General features: G+C 44.7%; 1 protein-coding gene across 1 annotated transcript in view; it reads right to left on the reverse strand.

The window, feature by feature from the left end:
- Positions 1 to 9931: 9931 nt before the first annotated feature.
- The window catches only part of LOC118651019 (cat eye syndrome critical region protein 2), a 233467-nt gene continuing 220384 nt past the window's right edge, over positions 9932 to 23014 (reverse strand). Inside the window, exons 13-18 of the mRNA XM_036299723.1 lie at positions 22213 to 22601; positions 21288 to 21416; positions 20260 to 21100; positions 17263 to 18682; positions 15736 to 15847; positions 9932 to 14703 (exon numbers count right to left, since the gene is read on the reverse strand). Coding sequence (XP_036155616.1) covers positions 14698 to 14703; positions 15736 to 15847; positions 17263 to 18682; positions 20260 to 21100; positions 21288 to 21416; positions 22213 to 22601 — 2897 coding nt within the window. The 3' untranslated portion in view covers positions 9932 to 14697. The remainder of the gene's footprint in view (positions 14704 to 15735; positions 15848 to 17262; positions 18683 to 20259; positions 21101 to 21287; positions 21417 to 22212; positions 22602 to 23014) is intronic.

Raw genomic sequence — 23014 nt, forward strand, 5'->3', positions numbered from 1 at the left:
GTGTGTGGCCTGAGGGGGTGGTGGTGGTGATGGGAGACTCACCACCCACTCAGAGACCTGGAGGTCAGGGAGGAGAACAAACATGGGAAAATCAATGCAATGCAAACACTCTGCCAGATATTTAGTGCCAGAGGCTAACCTCTGCTTCTCAGACTCACGCACTTTTCTAATTGTAGGCGTCTGACTCCCGCAATAGAGGCATCTAGTTCCAGTAGCTTCAAGGCGCCCTATCTTCAGGAACACAATTTTTGTTTGTTTGGCATGGATTTCTCAAGGGCCTGTGCTCAGCAGTGGGAGTGCTGCAAGTAGAATGTTACATCTGAGCTGTGAGCACAGCTCTGCATTTCAGCTCTAAGCTAGAGAGGTGAAATTGAAACCCAGCTTCTCTTTAGAGGCAAATTGTCTAATTTGGGGCAAAGGATAAGGCAGTACAGGGAGAATAAAACTGGCAAGCCATGTTGTATAGTACAGGACCTTGTTGCCTGGCCAAGGATTTGGGAGAGAAACTTTGGTGTCAGAGACCCAGGTTCAAATTCCAGCTCCCAAGTTAATAATAATGATCTTACTTTAGGCAAGCTACTTAATTTAGTGTTTTTCTACATCACAAGGAGATTGACAAGGCTGGAGAGCAGAGTGGCTCATAGGCTTTGGGGTAAGACTGCTTTTGAGCTGATTTGAATTCGTTTACCACTTACAATCTGTAACGTTAAACAAGTTACTTCTCTGTGCCTGCTTCCTTATATGTGAAATGAGACTTACACTTAGATGTAGAGCACTTAGTACAGTACCTGGCACATAAATGGTGTTCACTAATTTTCCCCCCTCCCTTTCCTTTGGGCAATGGGAAGCTACTCTGGGATGGTGAGTAGGGACTTAGAGGGCACAGTTCAGGTTTATGGCAGCAAAGTGGTTTGGACAGGCCAGGGTTATTACAATAATCTAAGCAAGACATAAAACTGAGAACCTGCGTGCAGGAGGGAAGAGATATGATTTCTGTGAAGAATCAATAGGGCCTGGCAGCTGGTTGAACATGCAAGGACAATTACCAGGGATGAGACATGGATTAGCAGGAGCACTGATATTGGTATTGGATGAGGAGAGGGGAGGGAAGACAAGTTTGGCTGTTGACATGATTTTAAAGCGGCAGCTGCGAAAGAGGGAATAGCAATGTGTACAAGAAAGGGTGCTAGAATGCTATCACCTCACACCAGCGAGGGTGGCATAATTAAAAAAAAACGGAAAACATGCTGCTGAGGATTTGGAAAAACTGGAACACTGTGCATTGTTGATGGGAACGTACTACTTTGGAATGAATGGTACAGTGGCATGGCAGTTCCTAAAAAAAAAAAAAAAAAAAAAAATTAAAAATAGGATTACATTACAATCCAGCAACTCCACTTTAGGGCATATACCCAGAACTGAAAGCAGGGTCTTACACAGACATTTGTACACCATATTCATTAACATTATTGAAGATAGCCCAAAGAGGGAAACAACCCACATGTTCATTGATTGATCAAAAGATAAATAAAAGGTATATTCAGCCTCAAGGATTAAGGATACTCATCGACCCATGAACCAGGAAGTCACAGTTTGATTCCAGGTCAGGACACATGCCTGGGCTGTGGGCTTGATCGCTAGTGGGGGTTGTGGGGGTGGGAGGCAGCCACTCAATGATTCTCATAATTGATGTTTCTATCTCTCTCTCCCTTCCTTTCTGAAATCAATAAAAAATATATTTTAAAAAATATATTTTAAAAAAAGGATATTCTGATACACACTACAACATGGAGAAACCTTGACAACATTATGCTAAGTGAAATAAGCCAGTCACAGAAGGATAAATATTTTATGATTCCACTCAATCTGGGGATTTTCCAGCTGCCTTCTTGGCTAGCATTTCAGAGTCCATTATACACTAAAGGTTTTAGCTAAATTTAGACTGAGCCTTGGTAACAGAGAGGGGACTACAATATATGCACAGGTGTTCTCCTTTAAAAACACCCACGGGAAAATCATGATGCCAGGAAAACATCTGCTGACCCATTTATAGAGAACCCAGTGAGGGAGGGGACAGTGAAGGCAATTAATAGACTGGACACTCCAATGGCATTCCTTCCAAAGGCAACTCTTGCCTAACAGTTTAATGAGATAGGTCATTCACCTATCTAGGAAGATTTCAGGATGAAGGTTGGCTTCCAAATGGTACCAAGTTTTGAAACAGTTGACCAGTGGAAAATACTTTGTTTTGGTCCTGAGCAGATATTTCTGGCAATACCCAGGCACTCTGCCAAGAGCTAAATTCCTATTAAAAGTAAAGTCAAACCCTACTATTAGCTAAAACTGTCAAAATTTAGCTTTTGATAAGGAATTCATGTTGCAGAAGAGGTTTCAGTTGGGAACCCATGTTAGAAATCAACTTTACATAAATTTTTTTTTTTTTTTAATATATTTTATTGATTTTTTACAGAGAGGAAGGGAGAGGGATAGAGAGTTAGAAACATCGATGAGAGAGAAACATCGATCAGGCTGCCTCCTGCACATCTCCCACTGGGGATGTGCCCGCAACCCAGGTACATGCCCTTGACCGGAATCGAACCTGGGACCTTTCAGTCCGCAGGCCGACGCCCTATCCACTGAGCCAAACCGGTTTCGGCAACTTTACATAAATTTTAAGGGTGTGATACTATTATGCAGAGAGAAGAATTGATGCTGACCATGCCAGTGTCAACATAACAAAGAAAGCCAGGCCAAAGCAGTGCCCCACCTACCTTGCCCCATCGGGAGAAAAGAGGGACAGAGTCAAGTGAGATAAACAATCTGACCATTCCCATTTCAAATCTGGGGTTTACTAATGATTTTTTACTTTAAATTTTCTCTTGCTTTGAAAATTATATGGCAGTACAACTATAAAACTAGGAAATGAGATAGACATAATATTTTATAGGAAACACTAGAGGCCCGGGGCATGAAATTCATGCACAGGGTGGAGTGTGTGTGTGTGTCCCTCAGCCCAGCCTACACCCTCTCCAATCTGGGACTCCTCGAGGGATGTCCGACTTCCCGTTTAGGCCCAGTGGGATTGGGCCTAAACGGGCAGTCGGACATCCCTCTCACAATCCAGGACTGCTGGCTCCCAACTGCTCATCCGCCTGCCTACCTGATTGCCCCTAATCGCTTCTGCCTGCCAGCCTGATCACCTCCTAATCACTCCCCTGCCAGCCTGATTGACACCTAAGTGATCCCTTGCCAGCCCGATTGCCCCTAACTGCCCTCCCCTGCCAGCCTGGTCACCCCCAACTACCCTCCCCTACTGGACCAGTCACCCCTAACTGCCCTCCCCTGCCAGCCTGGTTGCCCCTAACTGCCCTCCTCTGCTGGTCTGGTCACCCCTAACCGCCCTCCCCTGTCAGCCTGGTCACCCCTAACTGCCTTGTCCCCCCAAACTGTCCTCCCCTGCAGGCCTGGTCCTTCCCAACTGCCCTGATCACCCACACTGCCCTCCCCTGCTGGCCATCTTGTGTGTTGGAGTGATGGTCAATTTGCATATTACCTCTATTATATAGGACTAGTGGCCCGGTGCACAAAAATTTGTGCACTCGGGGGGAGGGGGGTGTCCCTCAACCCGGCCTGCACCCTCTCCAATCTGGGACCCCTGGAAGGATGTCCTACTGCCAGTTTACAGGGATCGGGCCTAAACTGGCAGTCGGACATCCCTCTCACAATCTGGGACTGCTGGCTCCTAACCACTCACCTGCCTGTCAGCCTGCTTGCCCCCAATTACCCCCCAGCGCCAGTCTACTCGCCCCCAAATGCCTCCCTGCCAGCCTGATCACCTCCAACTGCCCCCTGTACCTGTGTGTTCACCACAACGACCCCCCCTGCCGGCCTGCTCACCCCTAACTGCCCCCCTGCTGGCCTGCTTACTCCAAATGGCTCCATCTTCTATTCCATTTGTGTCTTTTCCACGCCTAAGTTAATGTCGTGTCCTTAATATGTGGTTATGAGATGGCTCTGTGACTGAGTTGGGAAACCTTTCACGTTTCTTTCCTTTCCTTTCCTCTCAGGATAACTAAGCTCTGCAGTTTGTGTGGGACCAAAGGCCCTGGGAATACAATGCTGAGCCCTCTGAACTCATTTTATTCTTTATTGTATTATTTGATTCCTGGGGCTGAATTACACATGAAAACAGAAGAAAATATACCCTTAGATATAGAATCTGAGTCATTATTGGAGATTTCTGCGGGAGTTGACACTGAGGCATGAGACACATGTGTTTATTGGTCAGTTTCCTCAACTATGGAATGAAGGTTGATCCTGCCCCTTGGATCCTTTGGAGGTTGGATATGATACATCCAGAGGGATTAACTAGCAGCTCGGAGAGTAAGATCAGAAGTCAACAGACACTTGTTTCCTTTACCTAGACAGTTAGAAAAGCACAACTCCTTTTATCATAACAGCAGCAAGGGCCATGGCTGTGGGAGGAGGAGCAGGGAACCAGAGCTTCCTCCTTGCTCCTTCCCCGCCCTCCCCCCCTGCATTGGTCCAGCTGCTATTGCTATCTATCGTGGAACTGCTCAACTCAGGCTCAGGCCCCGCCCATCTCACAGGGAGGAGCATGCGCAGTTTCTTGCAGACACAGAAGCAGCTGTGGAGTAGGGAGGTGGCGGTTTTTCCCCTGAGCAGGCGCTAAAGTCCTTGTTGAAGTCTCCACTCCGGAGCCTGTGAGTCCGAGTCCTGGGAGGCTGAGCAGTGGAGGTGCCACATTCCTTTCAGTAGAAACTGAAGATTGATAGGAGCCTGCTGGCTGGGGGGAAGGGCCAGGAGGTCTGCCTCGCACCCATTCGCCAATCCCCAGTCCTGCTTCGCTGACGTGTCGCCCTGCCGGGCTACACATGGGGCAGGGCCCCCGCAATCACCGCGCCTGCCTGAGCCCTGCCACCCAGGGCCACACACATGGGGGCCTGTATGGCGGCTCCTGCTGTCCCGTCCAGCCTTCAGTATGCAAATTAGCTGCCATCTTTGTTGGCAGTTAATTTGCATATTGCTGATTGGCTGGTGGGTGTAGTGAAGGTACGGTCAATTTGCATCTGTCTTTTATTAGATAGACTGTTTTTCAGGGGAGAATGAAATGGGAACACGGTTTTAAAGATAACAACAGGAGGAAAATCTGAAAAATAATGTGAAATAATTTGATACCAAACAACTGGCAGTCAAGATGGAAAGATCTACCATTGCCCTAGGAGTGAACAATAGATTAAGAAATTGGTATTGCCTATGATAGACTTTTTACTGAATGCAACTATTGTGCAAGGTGAATTATTTAAGGCTAAACAAGGCCAGGAATTTTGGTGTCTCAAGGCTATAGCTATTCTCTTCCTCCCCCAATTAAAACCCCTCCCATGGAAATAAAAATAAATAAATAAAATGGGTAAGTAGAAAAGTACCTGCTTACTTAACTTGTAGCTCCCACTCTGGCCATTTGTAATTCAGATGTCTCCAGGCTAGAGCTGCCCACTGTTACCCCATTATCAACTTTACTTACCAGGCCCTGGATTTTGGAAGGAGATCAAAATTAGTGCATTAAGGTGTGTTTAAAATGATGTATCAAGGGCTTGGAATGTGTGGGTGGTATGGGGGCGAGGGGTGGTGGTTAATGTATGATATTGTGTAGAACTGCCAGTGTTTTATTACTGTTCTTAAGTTCTCTGGAGCACACAGAACTATTAACTGCACAGGGTCCACAGCTCCCATGCCAACTGATACCATCTACCTTGAATGAGGCTAGGATGGGATGACTTAAAAAGAAAATCTTTATGGCTGAGAGTATTATAGATGTCCCCTCTTCCCCCACCTCCCCCTGGTTCCTGCCTTCATCACCCTAATGTGACCATAGGTGATGCACATATGCATATGTTTTTTGGTTGATCTCTTCTCCCTCTCCCCTTCCCTCTGAGATTCAGGTCTATTCCATGTTCCCTTATCTCTGGTTCTATTTTATTCATTTATTTTGTTCATTAGATTCCTTGTTCATTTATTTTGATTTTTTGATTGAGTTGTTGATATGTATTCGACATTTTATTGTTCATATTTTTTATCTTTCTTCTTCCTCCCCTCCCCCCACCCCCTTTTTCTTAAAGAATACCTTTCAACATTTCAAGTAATACTGGTTTGGTGGTGAACTCCTTTAGCTTTTTCTTGTATGTGAAGATCATTATCTGACCTTCAATTAAAAATATATTTTTTTATTGATTTCAAAGGAAGGGAAAAGGTAGATAGAAACATCAATGATGAGACAGAATCATTGATTGGCTGCCTCCTGAACACCCCCCAATGGGGACCGAGCCAGAAACCCAGGTATATGTCCTGAACTGTTGACCTCCTGGTTCATAGGTCAATGCTGAACTACTGAGCCACGCTGGCTGGGCTGACCTTCAATTCTAAATGAGAACTTTGCTGGGTAGAATAATCTTGGTTGTAGATCCTTCATTACTTTTGAGTATTTCTTGCCTACATTTTTGTTGAGAAATCAGCTGACATTCATATGGGTGCTCCCTTGTAGGTAACTAATTGCTTTTCTCTTGCTGCTTTTAAGATTCTGTCTTTAAGCTTTGGCATTTTAATTATGATGTGTCTTGGTGTGGGCCACTTTGGGGTGCTCTTGTTTGGGACTCTCTGTAGTTCCTGGACTGGTAAATGTACTTCTTTATGAGTTAGGGGAAGCTTTCCATCATTACTTCTTCAAAGAGGTTTTCAATATCTTGTTCTCTCTTCTCCTTCTGGCACCCCCATAATGTGAATGTTGGTAGGCTTGAAGTTGTCCCACTATCTTAATATTTTTGGATTCTTTTTGCTTTTTTGCTTGCATGTTTTTTTGCTTCTTATTCCAAATCGTTGATTTCTCAGAATCCTCTCCTCTATTGTTGAATCCCTGTAAATTATTATTGCAGTTAATGTATGCTTATTTTCTGACAGGTCCTTTTTCATGTATTTGAAATTCTAAGATCCTTGAAAGTCTCACTAAGTCCCTTAAAGTTCTCTCTCAGTAAGATCCTTGAGCATCCTTATAATCATTGTTTTGAACTCTTGTATCTAGTAGTTTTCTTCCATTTCTTTTAGTTTCCCCACTGGAGATTTCTTCTCTTCTTAAAATACACACACACACACACACACACACACACAAATAAAAGAGTAATATGCTAATTAGACCGGACATTTTCTGGATAAAGCCACGGTGGCAGGGGCTGAGGCAGAGGTGGTTAGGGGTGACCAGGCTGGCAGGGGAGGGCAGTTAGGGGTGACCAGGCAGGAAGGCAGAGGCAGTTAGGGGCGCTCAGGCAGGAAGGCAGAGGTGGTTAGGGGTCATCAGGCAGGCAGGGGAGCAGTTAGGGGTGATCATTCAGGTAGGGAGGTGAGCAGTTAGGAGCCAGTAGTCCCAGGTTGTGAGAGGGATGTTCGACTGCCAGCAGGATCGGGCCTAAACTGGCAGTCGGACATCCCCCAAGGGGTCCCAGATAGGAGAGGGTGCACGCTGGGCTGAGAGACCACGTCTCATACACAAATTTTGTGCACCAGGCCTCTAGTGTGTGTGTATATATGCACATGCACATACATACATACACACACACACACACACACATACATTTTGATTTGAGAGAGGGAGAAGTAGAAACATGAATAATGAAAATCATTGGTTGGCTGCCTCCTGCATGTCCCCTACTGGGGATTGAGCCCACAACCTGGGCATGTGCCCTGACCAGGAATCAAACCATGACCTCCAGGTTCATAGGTGGATGCTCAACTGGGCTGGCCAGGCTGTTCTTTCATTTGTGAAATGTTTATTTGCCTCTGCACTTTGATTGCTTCCCTGTGTTTGTTTCTATGTATTAGGTAGACCTGCTATGTCTCCTGGAATTGGTAGAATGGCCTTGTTTAGTAGGTGTCCTGTAGGGCCCAGTGGATCTCCCCAATCACCTCAGATGGCATTCTAGATGCACCTCTATGTGGGTTATGTAGCACAGTCTTGTAGTTGAGCCTCGATTTCTGTTGGCATCACTGGGAGAATTTGACCTCCAGGCCATTTGGCTGTGAGGACCTGCTGCAACCACAATGGAAGAGTTGCTGTGCAGGGAATACCCCTATGGAGCAGGACTTGCTTCAGTGGGGCATTGGTGCTCAGAGTCTGCCCCTTTGGTGTGTTGCTTGTGGATGTGTAGAGTTGTAAGTTGGTATGGTATGAAGCTGTCCACCAGGTGCACTGGCTTTGGGGCATCCTGGGAGGTGCAGTCAGTCACTGCCTGGGGCCACCGGGCCAGAGCTAGAATGATCTGCAGATTGCTGCTACCTGTGTTGGGCTTGGAAGTGCCCAGGCGAGGACAAGCTATGAAGTCAGGCTGCTGCTAGTGTCAGATCTTACTGACACTAGCTACTGCTTGAGAGATTTTAGGAAAGTCTTAAGTCCAAGCCAGCACAGGCCATTCATATGGAAAAGCAGCTGCAGTTTGGACTCGTTAGATGGGGAGATGATCTCATGGAATCCCCAGGGCAAGTGAATGTGTGAGCTAGGCTGATGGAAACTCAGATATGGTTGCCAGACAGCTCTGTGAGGGGAGGTGGCCAGCACAGGAACAATGACACCTGAAAGCACCTGTCTGGGAGAAAGCTGTCCCTAAATTCATGCCCTGATGCCAGACAATCCAATTCTTCCCTGTATTTCCCCAAGCTGCTGCAGTGGGTCCATCTAAGTTTGTATGTTGGCCCTTTAAAAGGAACTGTCTGGGTCTCCAGCAGTCTCCTTGTTACACAGCCACAATTCCTATTGGTTTTTAAAGCCCCTATTTACAAAGACTTCTCTTCCGAGCTCTGGAAACTTGGGCTGGGGGTCTGATGTGGGACTGGAACCCTTTATTCCTCATGGGAGGCCTCTGCAGCCGAGATATCCCTCCTGATGAGGGGGAAGGGAAAAACCACATGTGGGTGTTGGACCAGCCCATCCCATCTCTCCTATCAGTTTCAATATGCTTTCTCCTTTACTTCTCTAGTTGTGGGACTTCCATTCAATCAGATTTCAGGTGGTTCTGAAAGATGGTTCTTCTGTATTTCAGTTGTAATTCTGACGTGGTTGTGGGAGGTGATGGAGTACTGGCATTTACCTACGCCGCCATCTTGGCCTGACTTTTTAAAAAAATTCTTACCGGAGGATAGGTTCTTATTCTTCTTTTTAAAAAAACTATTTTTATTGATTTCAGAGCAGAAGGGAAGGAGAGAGAGAGAGAGAGATCAATGATGAGAGAGAATCATTGATCAGCTGCTTCCTTCATGCCCTACACTGGGGATCGAGCCCACAGCCTGGGCATGTACCCTGACCAGGACTTGAACCGGGACCTCCTGGTTCATAGGCTGACTCTTAACCACTGAGCCATGCTGGCTGGGCCTGAGGATATTTCTTAATGATTTCAGAGAGAGAAAGGGAGAGGGAGAAAGACTGATGTGAGAAACATCAACCAATTGCCTTCCATACACACTCTGATTGAGAATCAAATCCACAACCAGGGTGCCCTGACCAGGAAACGAATCTGTGACCCTTTGGTGCACAGGACTATGCTCCAACCAAATGAGCCACACCAGCCAGGGCTGGGATGACATTTTCTTTTTTGTTAATCTTCACTGGAGGATATTTTTTCCACTGATTTTTTAGAAAGAGTGGGAGGGAGGCAGGAAGGGGGGAGACAGAGATATAGACATTGATTGGTTGCCTCCCACACATGCCCTGACTGCAGGCTGTGGATCAAACCTGCAACCCAGGTATGTGTCCTTGACTGGAAATTGAACCCGTGACCCCTTGGTGCGAGGGCTGACACTCTATAACCACTGAACCACACCAGCCAGGGCTGGGATGGCATTTTTGAGGTAATGGCATTTGGGACCTAGAATGAACCTCTGTTTTGATGGGAGTTTGCCTTGATAATAAAAGTGACACACAGACACACACAACTCACACACATCAGAGACTTGCTATTTTAAGAATGTACTTTATACAAAATAACCAGTTCATATGGAAATAAATCTACAGACCTCCAAAGATGAAAAAGCTTTTTAAAAAGTTCTTTCCAAAAATTATCCAACACACAATATTGAACTAACTATTGAGGTAAGTGTCGCTCTTAAACAGGGAATCAGCAGAGCACGACAAAATATACACAATATAAAAATAAATACCATTCCCCTTTCCAGTATTGGTCAGCAAAGTTCAGAGCCTTTGCAGCAGGCACAAAGAATCCCTGACCCTGTGTGCCACAGGCTAGTGGACACTGGCCTGGGCTCCCAGGAGCTGTGTGCAAGGCAGGAGGGTGAGGTGCCTGATCCCAGCTATGGAAAGGGGGTCCCACAGTGTCTGAACAGGGCTCAGCATTTTCAGTAACTTATTAAATATCCATACCCGTTTCCAACCCCAATGCACAGGAAAATTAGTTGGTTATCAGGCATCTCTACATAAAGGTTCAGTAAATCCCTGGTGCAGAATTAAAGAGACTAGCCAGGAGACAGCTTCTCCAAAAGTCTGTTTAGCAAAGGTCCTACAAAGCAGAGAGGGATAAACACTCAGCCTGCAGACAAAGCTTGCGCACAGATTCATAGGAGAGATGACATGGCTCAGTGTCCTAAGGATGCATGGTAGATTCCAACCCACCCAAAAAGAAAAAGGGGGTCTGTTCTTCTCACACAGAAAGCCTCCTAGACAGTCTTGCTTCCTAGACAGTGATGTGAGCCCCTGCATGCTCAACCAAAATTCCAACTATCTTCTCACTGTAGTGTTGAACAGTGCTGTCTGCAGGAATACTGCACCCCAGAAAGCCCCAGGGTTGAACAGTCCTTCACTCATTCTTACAAACTGGACTCCATGCAGAATCCGGTGGGGGGGAGGGGAGAGCAAATGGACTGACAGACACAAAGGGGGGCAATAATGCTAGAAAACTTTAAGCCTTTCATTTCCTTAACAATAGTTTCTCTGAAAGAATGTCAGGATTCTGACGCTATGTAACTGTCCTTGCTTTGGGACTGCTGGATTAAGACTTCCTGTGAAGTTTCAAAGCAGGTCTTAAGAGCAGTATATTATTTCTAGATTTGAAAGTCCATTAAAAAAAAAAAAAGCAAAAAAAAAAGTTCAACCAACAAATTTTGTGTTTTGGACAGTAACAGTTAGTATAAATAACGATACAGCAGATAAGTGCCACAGACACCAAATGGTTAGTCAGGACAAGCACTTCCAAGGTCTGAGGACTAGGCTAGGGCAAGTTGACACTCACATGCTGAGGTTTGACTGGACTAAAGGGTACAAACTACCACAAAAAATGAAGATGAGCATGGAAAAGTTTGCCTTTTGAGAGCAGCTGTTGGGCTCACTGTTAATAAGCTCATATAAACGATCAGAAGAACTAACCAACCTAAGGAGAGATGGAGTGACTTCACATTTTATTTTTAAAAATTGGGATGGAAAAATTCTATGAACAAGAATCTGCATATTTTGTCCTTCCTTATTCTCCAAATGCATACCATAATAAATTTTAGCCAATAGCTAATTTTTTAAATGAACAGACTCTGAGGGGGGAAAAAACATCCAAACCAGAAATCTTTCAAAAGGCTCTCCTTTTCGTTCTGGATGTTTTATTTCTATTGGGTCTTGGGGAAATATTACCAACTCCAATAAAGGTTAGCCATTAATATAAAATCAAATAGGTGTGAGACTCATCCTTCAGAGTGCAGCTGACCTCCTTAGGGACTACTGAGCACCAGCACCGTGACAAGGCTGCAGTGATCCAGTGTGTAAGTCCTTCTAGCCCGAGAGCAGAACTTCTTAGGATCTCCTTACACTCCACTGTCTAGTATAGCATGTTACATGATCACCATTCATTCCCTAATGGAGAAGATGGCAAATGCATCTGCTTAAGACACTTGGAAAGAGTGCCAGAGGAGAAAGAAAAGGTCAGAAAAAAAGAGCCTGCTAGGGGAAAGTGTGGATGAGCAGCCTATAGCAGTTTATCATAGGTACTCCTATAATCCTACAGCTCTTGATGGCTTCTAGAATATCTGCACTTCAAAGGCCAGTTAAAGCTCAGGATATACCAGACAGGGATGAAGTACCTGTAACGCACAACCAAATTTCCACACAGGATGCAGCAAGGCTGACATGTTTCTGTTGCCCCTTTTCACAGTGTGATAATACAGTAGTTCAATTTCCTATCATTTGCCTTAATTATTTCCTCACCTCTCTACATTAGCAAGAAGGAAGATTAAGGATAAAAGAATTTACTGATTTTTTCCCTATACTCTTCACAGCTTCTAACAATAGGGGATAGATAAAGGGCTGGGAGTGAGAAGAAAGGATTACAATTACCTTAAGCAGTGTGTACACAGCTGCTCAAATGCAACCAGGGCGGAAGGAAAGGGTACATATCAGCCAACTATTGCTTCCACTCTTCTCCTATCCATGCTCCAGGGAGTTCAGCACAAAACAATCCCTACAGCATTAGCATCAAGGAAGAGTACCTACAGTTAGTGTGTTCCTAGTTCAGGAAGGAGAAAAGGCCTCTCACTCAAATCTGCTTTCATGTAAAAAGAGAAAGGCTGTCAGTGACAGAATGCTCTGGGCTAAGACCAGGTCTAGCCAGACCAATTGGTCTTTCCCTCTCCTTCCTGCTTTTGCACATACACAGAAACAGAAGTAATAATACTTCCACCATGCTACCTTCCACACTAACTAGCTTAAGGGCTGGCGGAGACCTGCCCACAAACCTTCTAATCTGCTCTTCTTGCAGAGAATGTTGACCTCTGCATTTCTCTAAACCAGATTATGCCCACAATATGTTTCTAACAAAAATTAGGATAGAATGAGAACATAGCCTCCAAACTCATTCCACTTAAAAGCATATCAAATTTAAAATTAAAGCCTGTTAGAGAAAAATTCATATTGTTGTCCATTGTATCTTAGAGGCAGACACCTGTGTTCTCTACTCAATTCAGTCATGCCTGAGCCATGAGCCACACTGCCAGGTCAACAAGAATGCCTTTATGTGTATGAATTTCCCTTATACTGGAGCTGTGTCTTGGGGCCCATTTGTATAACATAAATGTTTCCAATCTGTTTCTTTTCCTAAGGATAGCATATGTTTAGAAAACTTTAAATGACAGTTTCACATTTCATCAGGATATTGGAGTGAAAGGTTCTATTGGCACTTCACACAGATGAATTTATAAGTAAATAGGACAGATTAATATACCTTGGTAGCTTTTCCACTATTCCAAAGGCATGCTTAAAAATATGCTAATCTTTAAAAAAAATCTATTAATTTCAGGGCATTTTCATTAGTTCTTCCTTTGTGGGATATTTATATAAGCCCTAACTTTGGTGGCATCTCAACTAAAATCAAATACAGAATGCTAAACAGGGAGAATCCAGTGTAATTCACTTCTAAAACTGTAATAAAGTAATTTAACACTGTAAAATTGTTTCCTATAACATATACGACAAACGATTCCCCGAAACTTGTTCTTGATAGCTATTTTAAACCACCATGACTTATTTTACATTTAAAATAAGGACTATATATAGTGAAATATTCCTAAATTCCAACTGTAAACCTATAGAATACATTTTCCCTATTCAAAACTGTGCAATTTCTTTATTGATACTAACATATACAAACCTGAGTAGTCACTTCCACAAAATGTGATTTGTGCCAGAAAGCTTTGTGTGATGCCTTCCAGATCACAGTCCCAGCAGGGGACCAATTCCAGAAATTGGTTTACAGCTCTGGTAGAGCTGGTGGCAAACCAGGAAGGGCACTGATCTCCCAGTCTAAGACCTGAGCCACCAGACAAGAGGGCAGGCTGTCTTCTGGGCGGAAACTTCTAGAAGGCCGTGAGAGACTGCCTCTGAACTGAGAAACTGAACAGTTAGGGGGCAGTGGACTAAAACTCTCTTGGGCTGATTGGAAAGAAAGCCTCTTTACTCTTAAAGGACAGCTGGCCACTGAGGAATACACAGTGACTTATAAGAGTTTCTTTTCTACCCTCTTCTCTAGTTCCCCAAATATTCAGTGTGATGTGATTGTAAACAGATAAGGATCACTCCACTGTGGTGTGCCCACTACAGTTAGGACTTCCATTTTTTCCAGGTTCCTACCCACCTTCCCAGTTTATGTACATACATTCACCATCACCAACAAAAATTATTTTAAAAGGCAACGTGAAAATTCTGTAAACTGGACCCAGCTCCAAAGACAATACCATGAGTAGTTCCTTCCCCAAATATATACCTGAGTTTAGCTGCTCATGAAAGTTTACAAGCACCACTCCATTCCATGCTTATGTATGCCCCTCCCAAGTTTTAGATGATTTTCCCTGAACAAGTCTCAGGACCTGGAAGCCATCACTAACTACAATTCATTTGTTCTTGACTACCAGCCATGCAAGAGATGTCTGACCAGGACTCTTGCAAGCTGTGTGTTAAGTTATTTGAGCAGAGTGATTCTAGGGCTGTGGGCATGGCTCCAGCTCCTGGATGGCATGAGGTGGTACACTGTGAGGGGGCACGGCAGGGTGACAGGAATAAAGATGGGCGAGGAGTGTTCCCCGAAATTCTCCATGTTCCAGTATTCATGTGCAGCTTTCTGTTTTCTTAGGGGTTATTTCCTCCTTGGACTAGCTCTGGGAAAAGCAAAACAAGGATGTTTTAAACAAAATTCACATTTGTGTTAATTGTTAAAAAAAAAATTAAATAAGCCAAAGACCTGTTCCTCTAATCTGGGAAAATGGCTGGATTTTGTTTCCCCATCCATTTTACTTCCAGAGGCGGCTCGGAAGTGCTGGACCTCCCACTCAAACCCTACCAGTATCTATAGATGTCGTGTACACCAGGAATGACAATGCTGCTGTGACTGACACCTACTTTGTGGAGGCCGAGGGAGAGACTTATTGAGAGAAGACTGCACGCAGAAGCTCTTAGCACAGTGCCAGGTACCGAAGCAGCACTCAAAAGTAGCTACTATTATTTTAAAACCTGATTGCCTAGACCAGGGGTGGGCAAACTTTTTGACTCGAGGGCCACAATGGGTTCTTAAACTGGACCGGAGGGCCGGAACAAAAGCATGGATGGAGTGTTTGTGTGAACTAATATAAATTCAAAGTAAACATCATTACATAAAAGGGTACGGTCTTTTTTTTTTTTTTTAGTTTTATTCATTTCAAACGGGCTGGATCCGGCCAGCGGGCCGTAGTTTGCCCACGGCTGGCCTAGACCCTCAAAAATCAAATAGGTAGAAAGGATAAAATAGGCAAGGGATATATCAAAATACACGCCGGTGGCCAGTTTGGAAAAATAAAGTTTAAATAATCTCCAAATAGCTGGTTACCTAAGGAAAAAGGAACATGTGGCAAAAGTAGAGAAGCTACTTCCAGAGGCCTTCTCTTGATCTTTCCACTGCTGAGTCAACCTCGAGCACAGAGCCTGCAGCACTTTCTGGGAAAAGTGCCTGTATCAATAGGACACATTAAAATATATATTTTTTCAGAACAGCAATGAAAGTCATGAAAAATGTGGGGTTAGAGGTGCCGACCCAATCCACGTATAACTTAAGTCAGCTCTCCACATCAGTGGATTCCCAACGCGGATTGGGACTATGTACTTCTCTCCTACCACCTGCAGGAATAAAGAAAGCTCTAATTTTTGGTGCCTCTTACCTGATCAAGAGAGAGTGTTGGGGGCTTATGTGGTGGCAGCTCTTCCTGCAATGTTGCTGGTGCTGGGGTCTTTGGGAAAGAGGACTGTGCCTGGACTGGATGCATTTGCATTCTATAGCCATGAGAGAGGAACAGTTAAGAATTGAAGGAAAAAAGATTCTTTAATCATGAAAATCTCGGGCAGCTACTGCCTTAATTATCCAGGTAATTAAACTGGAAATCATCAATACTGGGACAAAACTAGCATTATGTGCCTCTAGCAAATTCATTTTCATGAGGGTAAGTACATGACCACTTATTTAGTGTTTAACTGGACTGTAAACACAATCAAACAGTAAGAATTCAGAATTTGGGACACTACATGAGAACTGGCCACGGCTCTGAACACAAAAGAAAACAACACAATGATAGGGTGAATGCTGTAAGAGACTAAACAGACATTATAACCAAGTGTAAATAGATAAACATTGATTAGATCTTGAATGTAAAAAAATCAAAACAAAGAAACATAGCTATAAAAGACATTTTGGGAACAATTGGAGCAATTAGGACTCTATGTTAGATACTATTAATATCCTTTTCCTTGCGTGTGATTAATAGTTTGATATTGTGGTCCAGGACAATGATCCTTATTTTTAGGATACACATGTGGAAGTATTTAGGGATAAAGGGTCATGATGTCTAAAATTTACTTTAGGATGGTTTAGGAAAAAAGGCAAAAAATAAAAAATAAAACAGCCGAAACCGGTTTGGCTCAATGGATAGAGTGTCGGCCTGCGGACTGAAGGGTCCCAGGTTCGATTCTGGTCAAGGGCATGTACCTGGGTTGCGGGCATATCCCCAGTAGGAGATGTGCAGGAGGCAGCTGATCGATGTTTCTCTCTCATCGATGTTTCTAACTCTCTATCTCTCTCCCTTCCTCTCTGTAGAAAATCAATAAAATATATTTAAAAAAATAAAAATAAAAATAAATAAAACAAACATATTTAGAGAGGTAGAAAACAAATATGACAAAACGTAAGTGCAGGAGAGGGTTTGGAGGTAAGGTTTCCTTAGGTTGGCTTTGGGGAGGAGACTGTAGGCTTTTAAGTTGGATAATATTTGTTTTATGATTAGGCCTCATAACTTTAACTGATAGGGGGATTAAAACCTGAATATGATGTCCTGCCGCCCTGCTGGGTTTGAGGGACCTATTTTGCCTTGGTCAGAGTATATGAACTCAGAAACAACGCTAAAGCCCTTGCCTACAGCTCACAAATGTGGCCATCATGTTTCCAGTATTAAAATGTAACTAAACAGTCACTTAAATGCCAATTCATTTTCATGAGGGGGAAAAAATGTCAAAGATAAAAATCAAACTTCATGGCTAATACATTTCCATTAAGTGTCCGTATCAATGATTCACATGCTCCTCTTGGTCCCGGAAGACCACTAAAGTTTATCTTTATTCCTAAGGCCATTTTTCTTTTAAAAACTATCATCTACTCCTTTTTTTTCAAGGAAAAAATAAATCAAATGCAGTCTTACCCTGATGGTCTGTATGTTTCTTGAAAAGGTCCCCTTATTCCACTTCCAGTGTCTATTTGTTCCATCATTATAGTCTGAAAGTGGCCCAGGCCCTCTTCCTGACAGTGGTAGATGGGGCCCTCCTGAGAGAGGCCGTTGGGCTGGGCAGCCACTGGATGGTGAGGTGGGTGAGCAGCCACAGGGGAAGAATATGCCCTGGGCTGGAGATGACTGGCCGGCTGGTGAGGTGTATAGGAAGGCCTTGTTTGTAGCATCACACCCTGAGGTGGGAAAGCAGATGAACCAAACCCCATCCCTGAACTCAGAGGTGAAGGCGGAGTCCCATAAAGATACTCGCTGGCTGACAACGAACTCTGTTGCTTGGTAGCTGCATTATGGTTGTCCAGGTCTAAAAATTCTTTGGGACTCTCTGGCCTCTCCATTGATTCATCTGGCTTCTCTTCCTCTGGACCAGGATTCTGCCCATCAGTTGCACCGACCTTAGCAGCCACTGCATCCATGCAGGTTGGGGAAGTTAAGGCAGCATTTAGTGTCTCACAGCCTTGTAGATTAACCATGGCATTCTTATCTGAGAAGAGGGGTCTTGGAGGGGGAGGCTGGCTAGGTGGGAGCCCACTTGGGCTTCCCGGGGGATGAAGGTGTCTCTGCCAATCAGAAAAGCCCTGTGGACATGTGTAATAAGGAGTTCGCTGATAGTGATGGTAGGAAGGCTGAGGTGGTGGCTGGTAGGAATATCTCATTCCTTGGTGGGGGCGATAATGGGGAAAGACTCCAGAATGAGGGCTGTTAGAATGAAAGCCCCTCGGGGAAAAATGCTGAAGATGTGATACTGAAGGTTTACCTTCCATCACAGGGCCAAGACCTTGTAGGCCTGAACTGATGTGATAATGTGTAGCTGAATTTGGGTATTCCAGGCCAGGCATGTACAAGGGAGAAAACTGACTGACAGTGCTTTCCATCAAATTGGGGTCTGCATTGGGAGGTGTAGCTGGGTTCTGTCCTGAACACGAAATGGTTTCCTGCAATGTTTTACCTCTGGGGCAGAGTGGCTTTTCTGTACCACTACCACCAAGGCCCTTCCCTTCTGATCCACAAGTGGGTACTTCAACCACCACTCCATTTTCAGGCAGAGCTCCTCTATTTGCCAGAGTGGAGAGGTCCCTCATACACCCCTGGGCTCCTGGGCTGATGTAGCCACTCTCCGAGGGCCAGGCATTTTTGCCCTTTGTTGCCTGACAGTTGTTTTCAGATGCTGAGGAGTCATTTTTGAGCTCTGGGCCCTCTGCTTCCCTTTCTTGTGGCGAACTCTGCCTGGTACAGTTGGTCGGTAAGGGCGGTGTAGTGTGAGGTAGTTGTTTGAGGTATACCCCCTCTGAGGCACCAACGCTTGGTGGCTTCTCAAGCTCAGGTAAGGGATCTGCTGTAAGAAAATGGAGAACAAAAGAACAATTCAATAGCTGAAATGACAATACCAATGGAGGTAATAATGAAAAGAACATGATAAGCAGCCAGATAAGGGGAGTCAGGGTTGAGGTGGATGTGCGGTCATTTTAGCCTCAGCTAGAAAATTTGAGAATCCCTGAAAGGAGTCACAATGTTGAGACCCTTGCACAGGAGGCAAGACCCTTTCGTAGACCAGGAGGCAAGATCTAGCAACTCTACAGCTACTCAAAAGGTTTGCCAAATAATGGAGATGTTCTTGCCTTCCTCTTCCTGTGTTGTCACCGACAGTTTAGTGGACCGGTGTGAGATGATTCATGGCTCATGGACTCCAACTAGATGCATGCGGAATACGGCAGGAGGGTATGGTTACTAGAATTGTAGACCAGGCTGGGAAGCTCTATAACTTGACACAATGAAAAGACCAGGGAATGATGGCTCACAGGAGGCCAGTCCCCAACTTGGGCCTATTAGAGCATAAGCTCCACAGTGACTTTATTTTGTTCCCCACCATACCCCTCAATATTTGCACAAAACGGGAATCAATATTTATTGAATGAATGAAAATACCTTATTAAAAAAACACTTTAAAAAATTGATTTTAAAGAGAGAGGAAGGGAGAGGCAGAGAGAGAAACATCAATGTGAGAGAGAAACATTGATCGTTTGCCTCCTTCACATACCCCGACTGGGTATCAAACCCCACAAGGCCTTTCGGTGAACGAGACATACTCAACCAGCTAAGCCACTCTGGCCAGGGGAAATCTCACTAGTCTTCATTCTCAGTAGATATTGGTATGTGTCCAGGGAATAAAAGGATAGAAATAATTAGACTTTAAGTAAAATATTGAAAACTTATTTCATAATGATAAACTTTCAGGACAAGAAATTTTAAAGGCAGTTTGATGTCATGATTAAAAATGCGGATGCAGCCCTAGCTTGTTTGGCTCAGTGGATAGAGCGTCAGCCTGTGGACTGAAGGGTCCAGGGTTCGATTCTGATCAGGGAGGGCACATGCCTGGGTTGTGGGCTTGATCCCCAGTAGGGGCAGCCAATCAATGATTTTCTTTCATCATTGATGTTTCTATCTCTTCCTCTCCCTTCCTCTCTGAAATCAATAAAAATACATTAAACAACAACAACAACAACAAAAAACTGTGGATGCTGGATCCAGTCTGTTTGAGTTTGAGTCTCAGTTCCACCACTTACTAGGTAGATCAGAGCAAATCATCTACTATCTTTGTGTCTTGGATTTTCCATCTGTAAAAACAAGACTAATAATAGTAGCTATCTGGAAGGCTTGTTCTGAGAATGAAATGAGTAATATATCTAAAAGCCTCAAAAAGAGTGCCTGGCAGTCATCTGTGTAGTGATCACTATTGCCAATAATCTTTTTGGATATTTGGATCAAAAACAATACCACGATTGGCCCAACCATGAGTAGTTCAAGAAAAAGAGGCTGAAAATCAGTTTATATTTGGCTTGATATTGTGTAAAAGGATTATTCATGAATGAACCGCTTATAGGGCCAGAAGTCAGATAAAAGTGACTAAATTACCTCGGTCATTTTCAGGCTCTTCTATTTCACTGTTATCCTGTGTCCTCCCAGGGTTCCCCAAGGCAGGCTTGGGGGCTGACACACTAACTGATGCTGAGTGAGCTCCCTGTGGAAAAGGGCCAGGTAAATGTGGGGGAGCAGGCTGTCGGGGGTGGTAAGGCACACCGGGCAGGCAAACACGTGAGGAAAGCTGCTGCATGGCGATCATCTCTGGGCTGTCCATCATGGAGTCCCCTCCTTGCACCCCTCTCAGAACCTGGGAGGGTGCTCCAAACAGGGGACTGGGTGCTAGAGGTGGCTGTAACCGATGCCCACCGGATTTACAGTGCGGTCGCATGTACCCTGAAGAAGGAATGCCATGAGGTAGAAAGCTTGATTGTTCAGTCCACTGGTTTGGAGGAAGAGGTGGTCTCGTCACTCGGGAATCCATCATGTGACCAAGAGTGTGAGGCAGGTGGGACGGTCCTGGCCCCATGAGGGGCTTTTCATCTGGCCCTAAGGGTCTTGGGTTTGTAGTACTGTGGTTCCCATTCCAGACAGCAGGGTATACTCGATTCAGGTACTTGTATGATCGGTACATGTGGCTGGGAGGAATTTCTGAGCTTTCAGGAAAGTCTGGGGGTCGGGCTGGAATCCCCCCAGGCCTGGGAGGAATAAATCCTGGCTGGAATTGAGTTGGGGGATACATATTTCTATCCTGACTGGGGCCACTCATCTGCCCAAGAGGCAAGGAACCAGGATGTGATCCCATGTTAGAAAGGTGCCTCAACCCCCCACACATTTGCTTCTCTTCGGGCATGCCCAGCCTGGGTCCTCGATGCTTGTTAATTCCAACTGGAGGCTGGCAACAAGAAAAGAGAAGATAGCGGCATTCACCAGACCCATAGAATCAGGCATCCCTTGTAATGTGCTTCATCTATAGACTCTATAGAATAGGAGATGATAATAAATTTAACCTGGTTAGACACTGCATTTCTAAAAGTTACCTTGGAGACTCTATACCTCCAGGTCATGAGCAGGTTGCTTACCTGCAAGGCAAAAGGTGGATGCTGCTGCGCAGGCTCCCCAGGGTGTGGTTCTGGGACTCTCGAGGAGACATATACATTAGCAGGATCTGACCCTCGAAGATGGCCAAATGTTCCAGGTACTGCTGGCCTCTGGAGGGTATTGAGTAAAGGCAAGGAGTGGGGGTGGGGAAAGAAAGCATAAACATTAGAAAGAAAATAAGGACTTTCCAGAAGATGAACATAATAGACCCAGCACAGAGTACCAAGGAAGGGAAGAATTGTGGCACATGGGCTCACCCAGAGCAGGACTAGCTCCAGAGCCCATAGCACTTTCCCTCTCTAGGAGAGACAAACTTGTGTTTATCTTTTTCATTATTGCCCCCTCACTGCCAACAGCCTTTTTAGCTAATATCCCCCCCAAATTGTTCCCCATAATGAAATTTTAATGTCAAAGATAGGCTGTATACCCTATGTATTGTATTTTGTGCTGTGCTTTTTTTTTTTTTTTTTTTAAAGTAAATCCTCACCTGAGGATATATTTGTTGATTTCAGAGAAGGAGAGGGATGGGGAGAAACATTGATTGGTTGCCTCCTGTATATACCCTAAGGATCAAACTCACAACCTACCAGGTATGTGCCCTGACTGGGGATTGAACCCAAGACCTTTATTTGGTGTACAGGGCTGGGGCTGTACCTCTGTGCTTTATACATAATAAGACTTGAGATATTTTTATTCAATTTCCCCCCCATGTTGATATAATGTGTGGTTCAAATGATTAAGAGACAGGATTTAAAACAAAGGAAGAATAAAGGAAGGACAGATGAGGGGAGAAAAAAGCATCCATATACAGCAAAATTATCACGGAAGAGGAGCCAACTGAAAAGGCTTTACTTTCCTCTGAATTCACCAACTAGGAGAAACCTCAGCAGAATTTCTATTTCTTACCAGCTGGCTTAAAAGGGGTGCCTGGTTGGGCATCCCACCATAATGCAGGGGACGAGGAAGGCCTTGGTTACTTGGTGTGCCCACCTCCTGAGGGAGCTGTGTAGAGCTGCCGCTCTGACCAGCCTCAGAGGAGGGAGCTCTGTGTGCAGGTGGCAATGATTTTCCTCCATTCTCCACAGGCTGCTGTTTCCTGCTGGGCCCTTCGGAGTCCCTGGAGCGGGTGCAAATGTGGCTTCCACCACTTCGCCCAGCCCGACTCCGTCTCTTCTCCCGCTTTTCATCCTCTCTGATCCAAAATTCTTCATCTGTGTCTCCATCTTCGCCGGGAAAATGCTTCATCATTGCCCGATGGAAACACCTCTCTAAATTATCCGACATCTTGGTATACTCTACAGGAAGACACAAGAATTGCCCTCCAGCTACAGTTTTTATAGGCAACAAAGACAACTGTCCTACGATAAACAAAAGATGCTATTGGGGCAAACTGAGTTTCTGTCCTATGAGGCTCTAGGCTGCATGGCTGACAGTGACTCTAGAACCATTACACTAAGCCAGTAAAAATATTAAATGTAATCACTGAATCTGTTTAGGTTTTAAACTAAGGCACTCTGAGCCACTGCACAAATTACTCCAAGTTCCCATAATACCTAACTCATATATACCCATAGACAGCTAATCAAGTATGCTTCTCAAGATGATTTAAGAATCAGCTCTTGCCCTGACCGGTTTGGCTCAGTGGATAGAGCGTTGGCCTGCGGACTAGAGGGTCCCGGGTTCGATTCCGGTTGAGGGCATGTACCTT

The sequence above is a fragment of the Myotis myotis genome, unplaced genomic scaffold (genome assembly GCF_014108235.1).
Source record: "Myotis myotis isolate mMyoMyo1 unplaced genomic scaffold, mMyoMyo1.p scaffold_m19_p_3, whole genome shotgun sequence".
Classification (NCBI taxonomy): Eukaryota; Metazoa; Chordata; class Mammalia; order Chiroptera; family Vespertilionidae; genus Myotis; species Myotis myotis.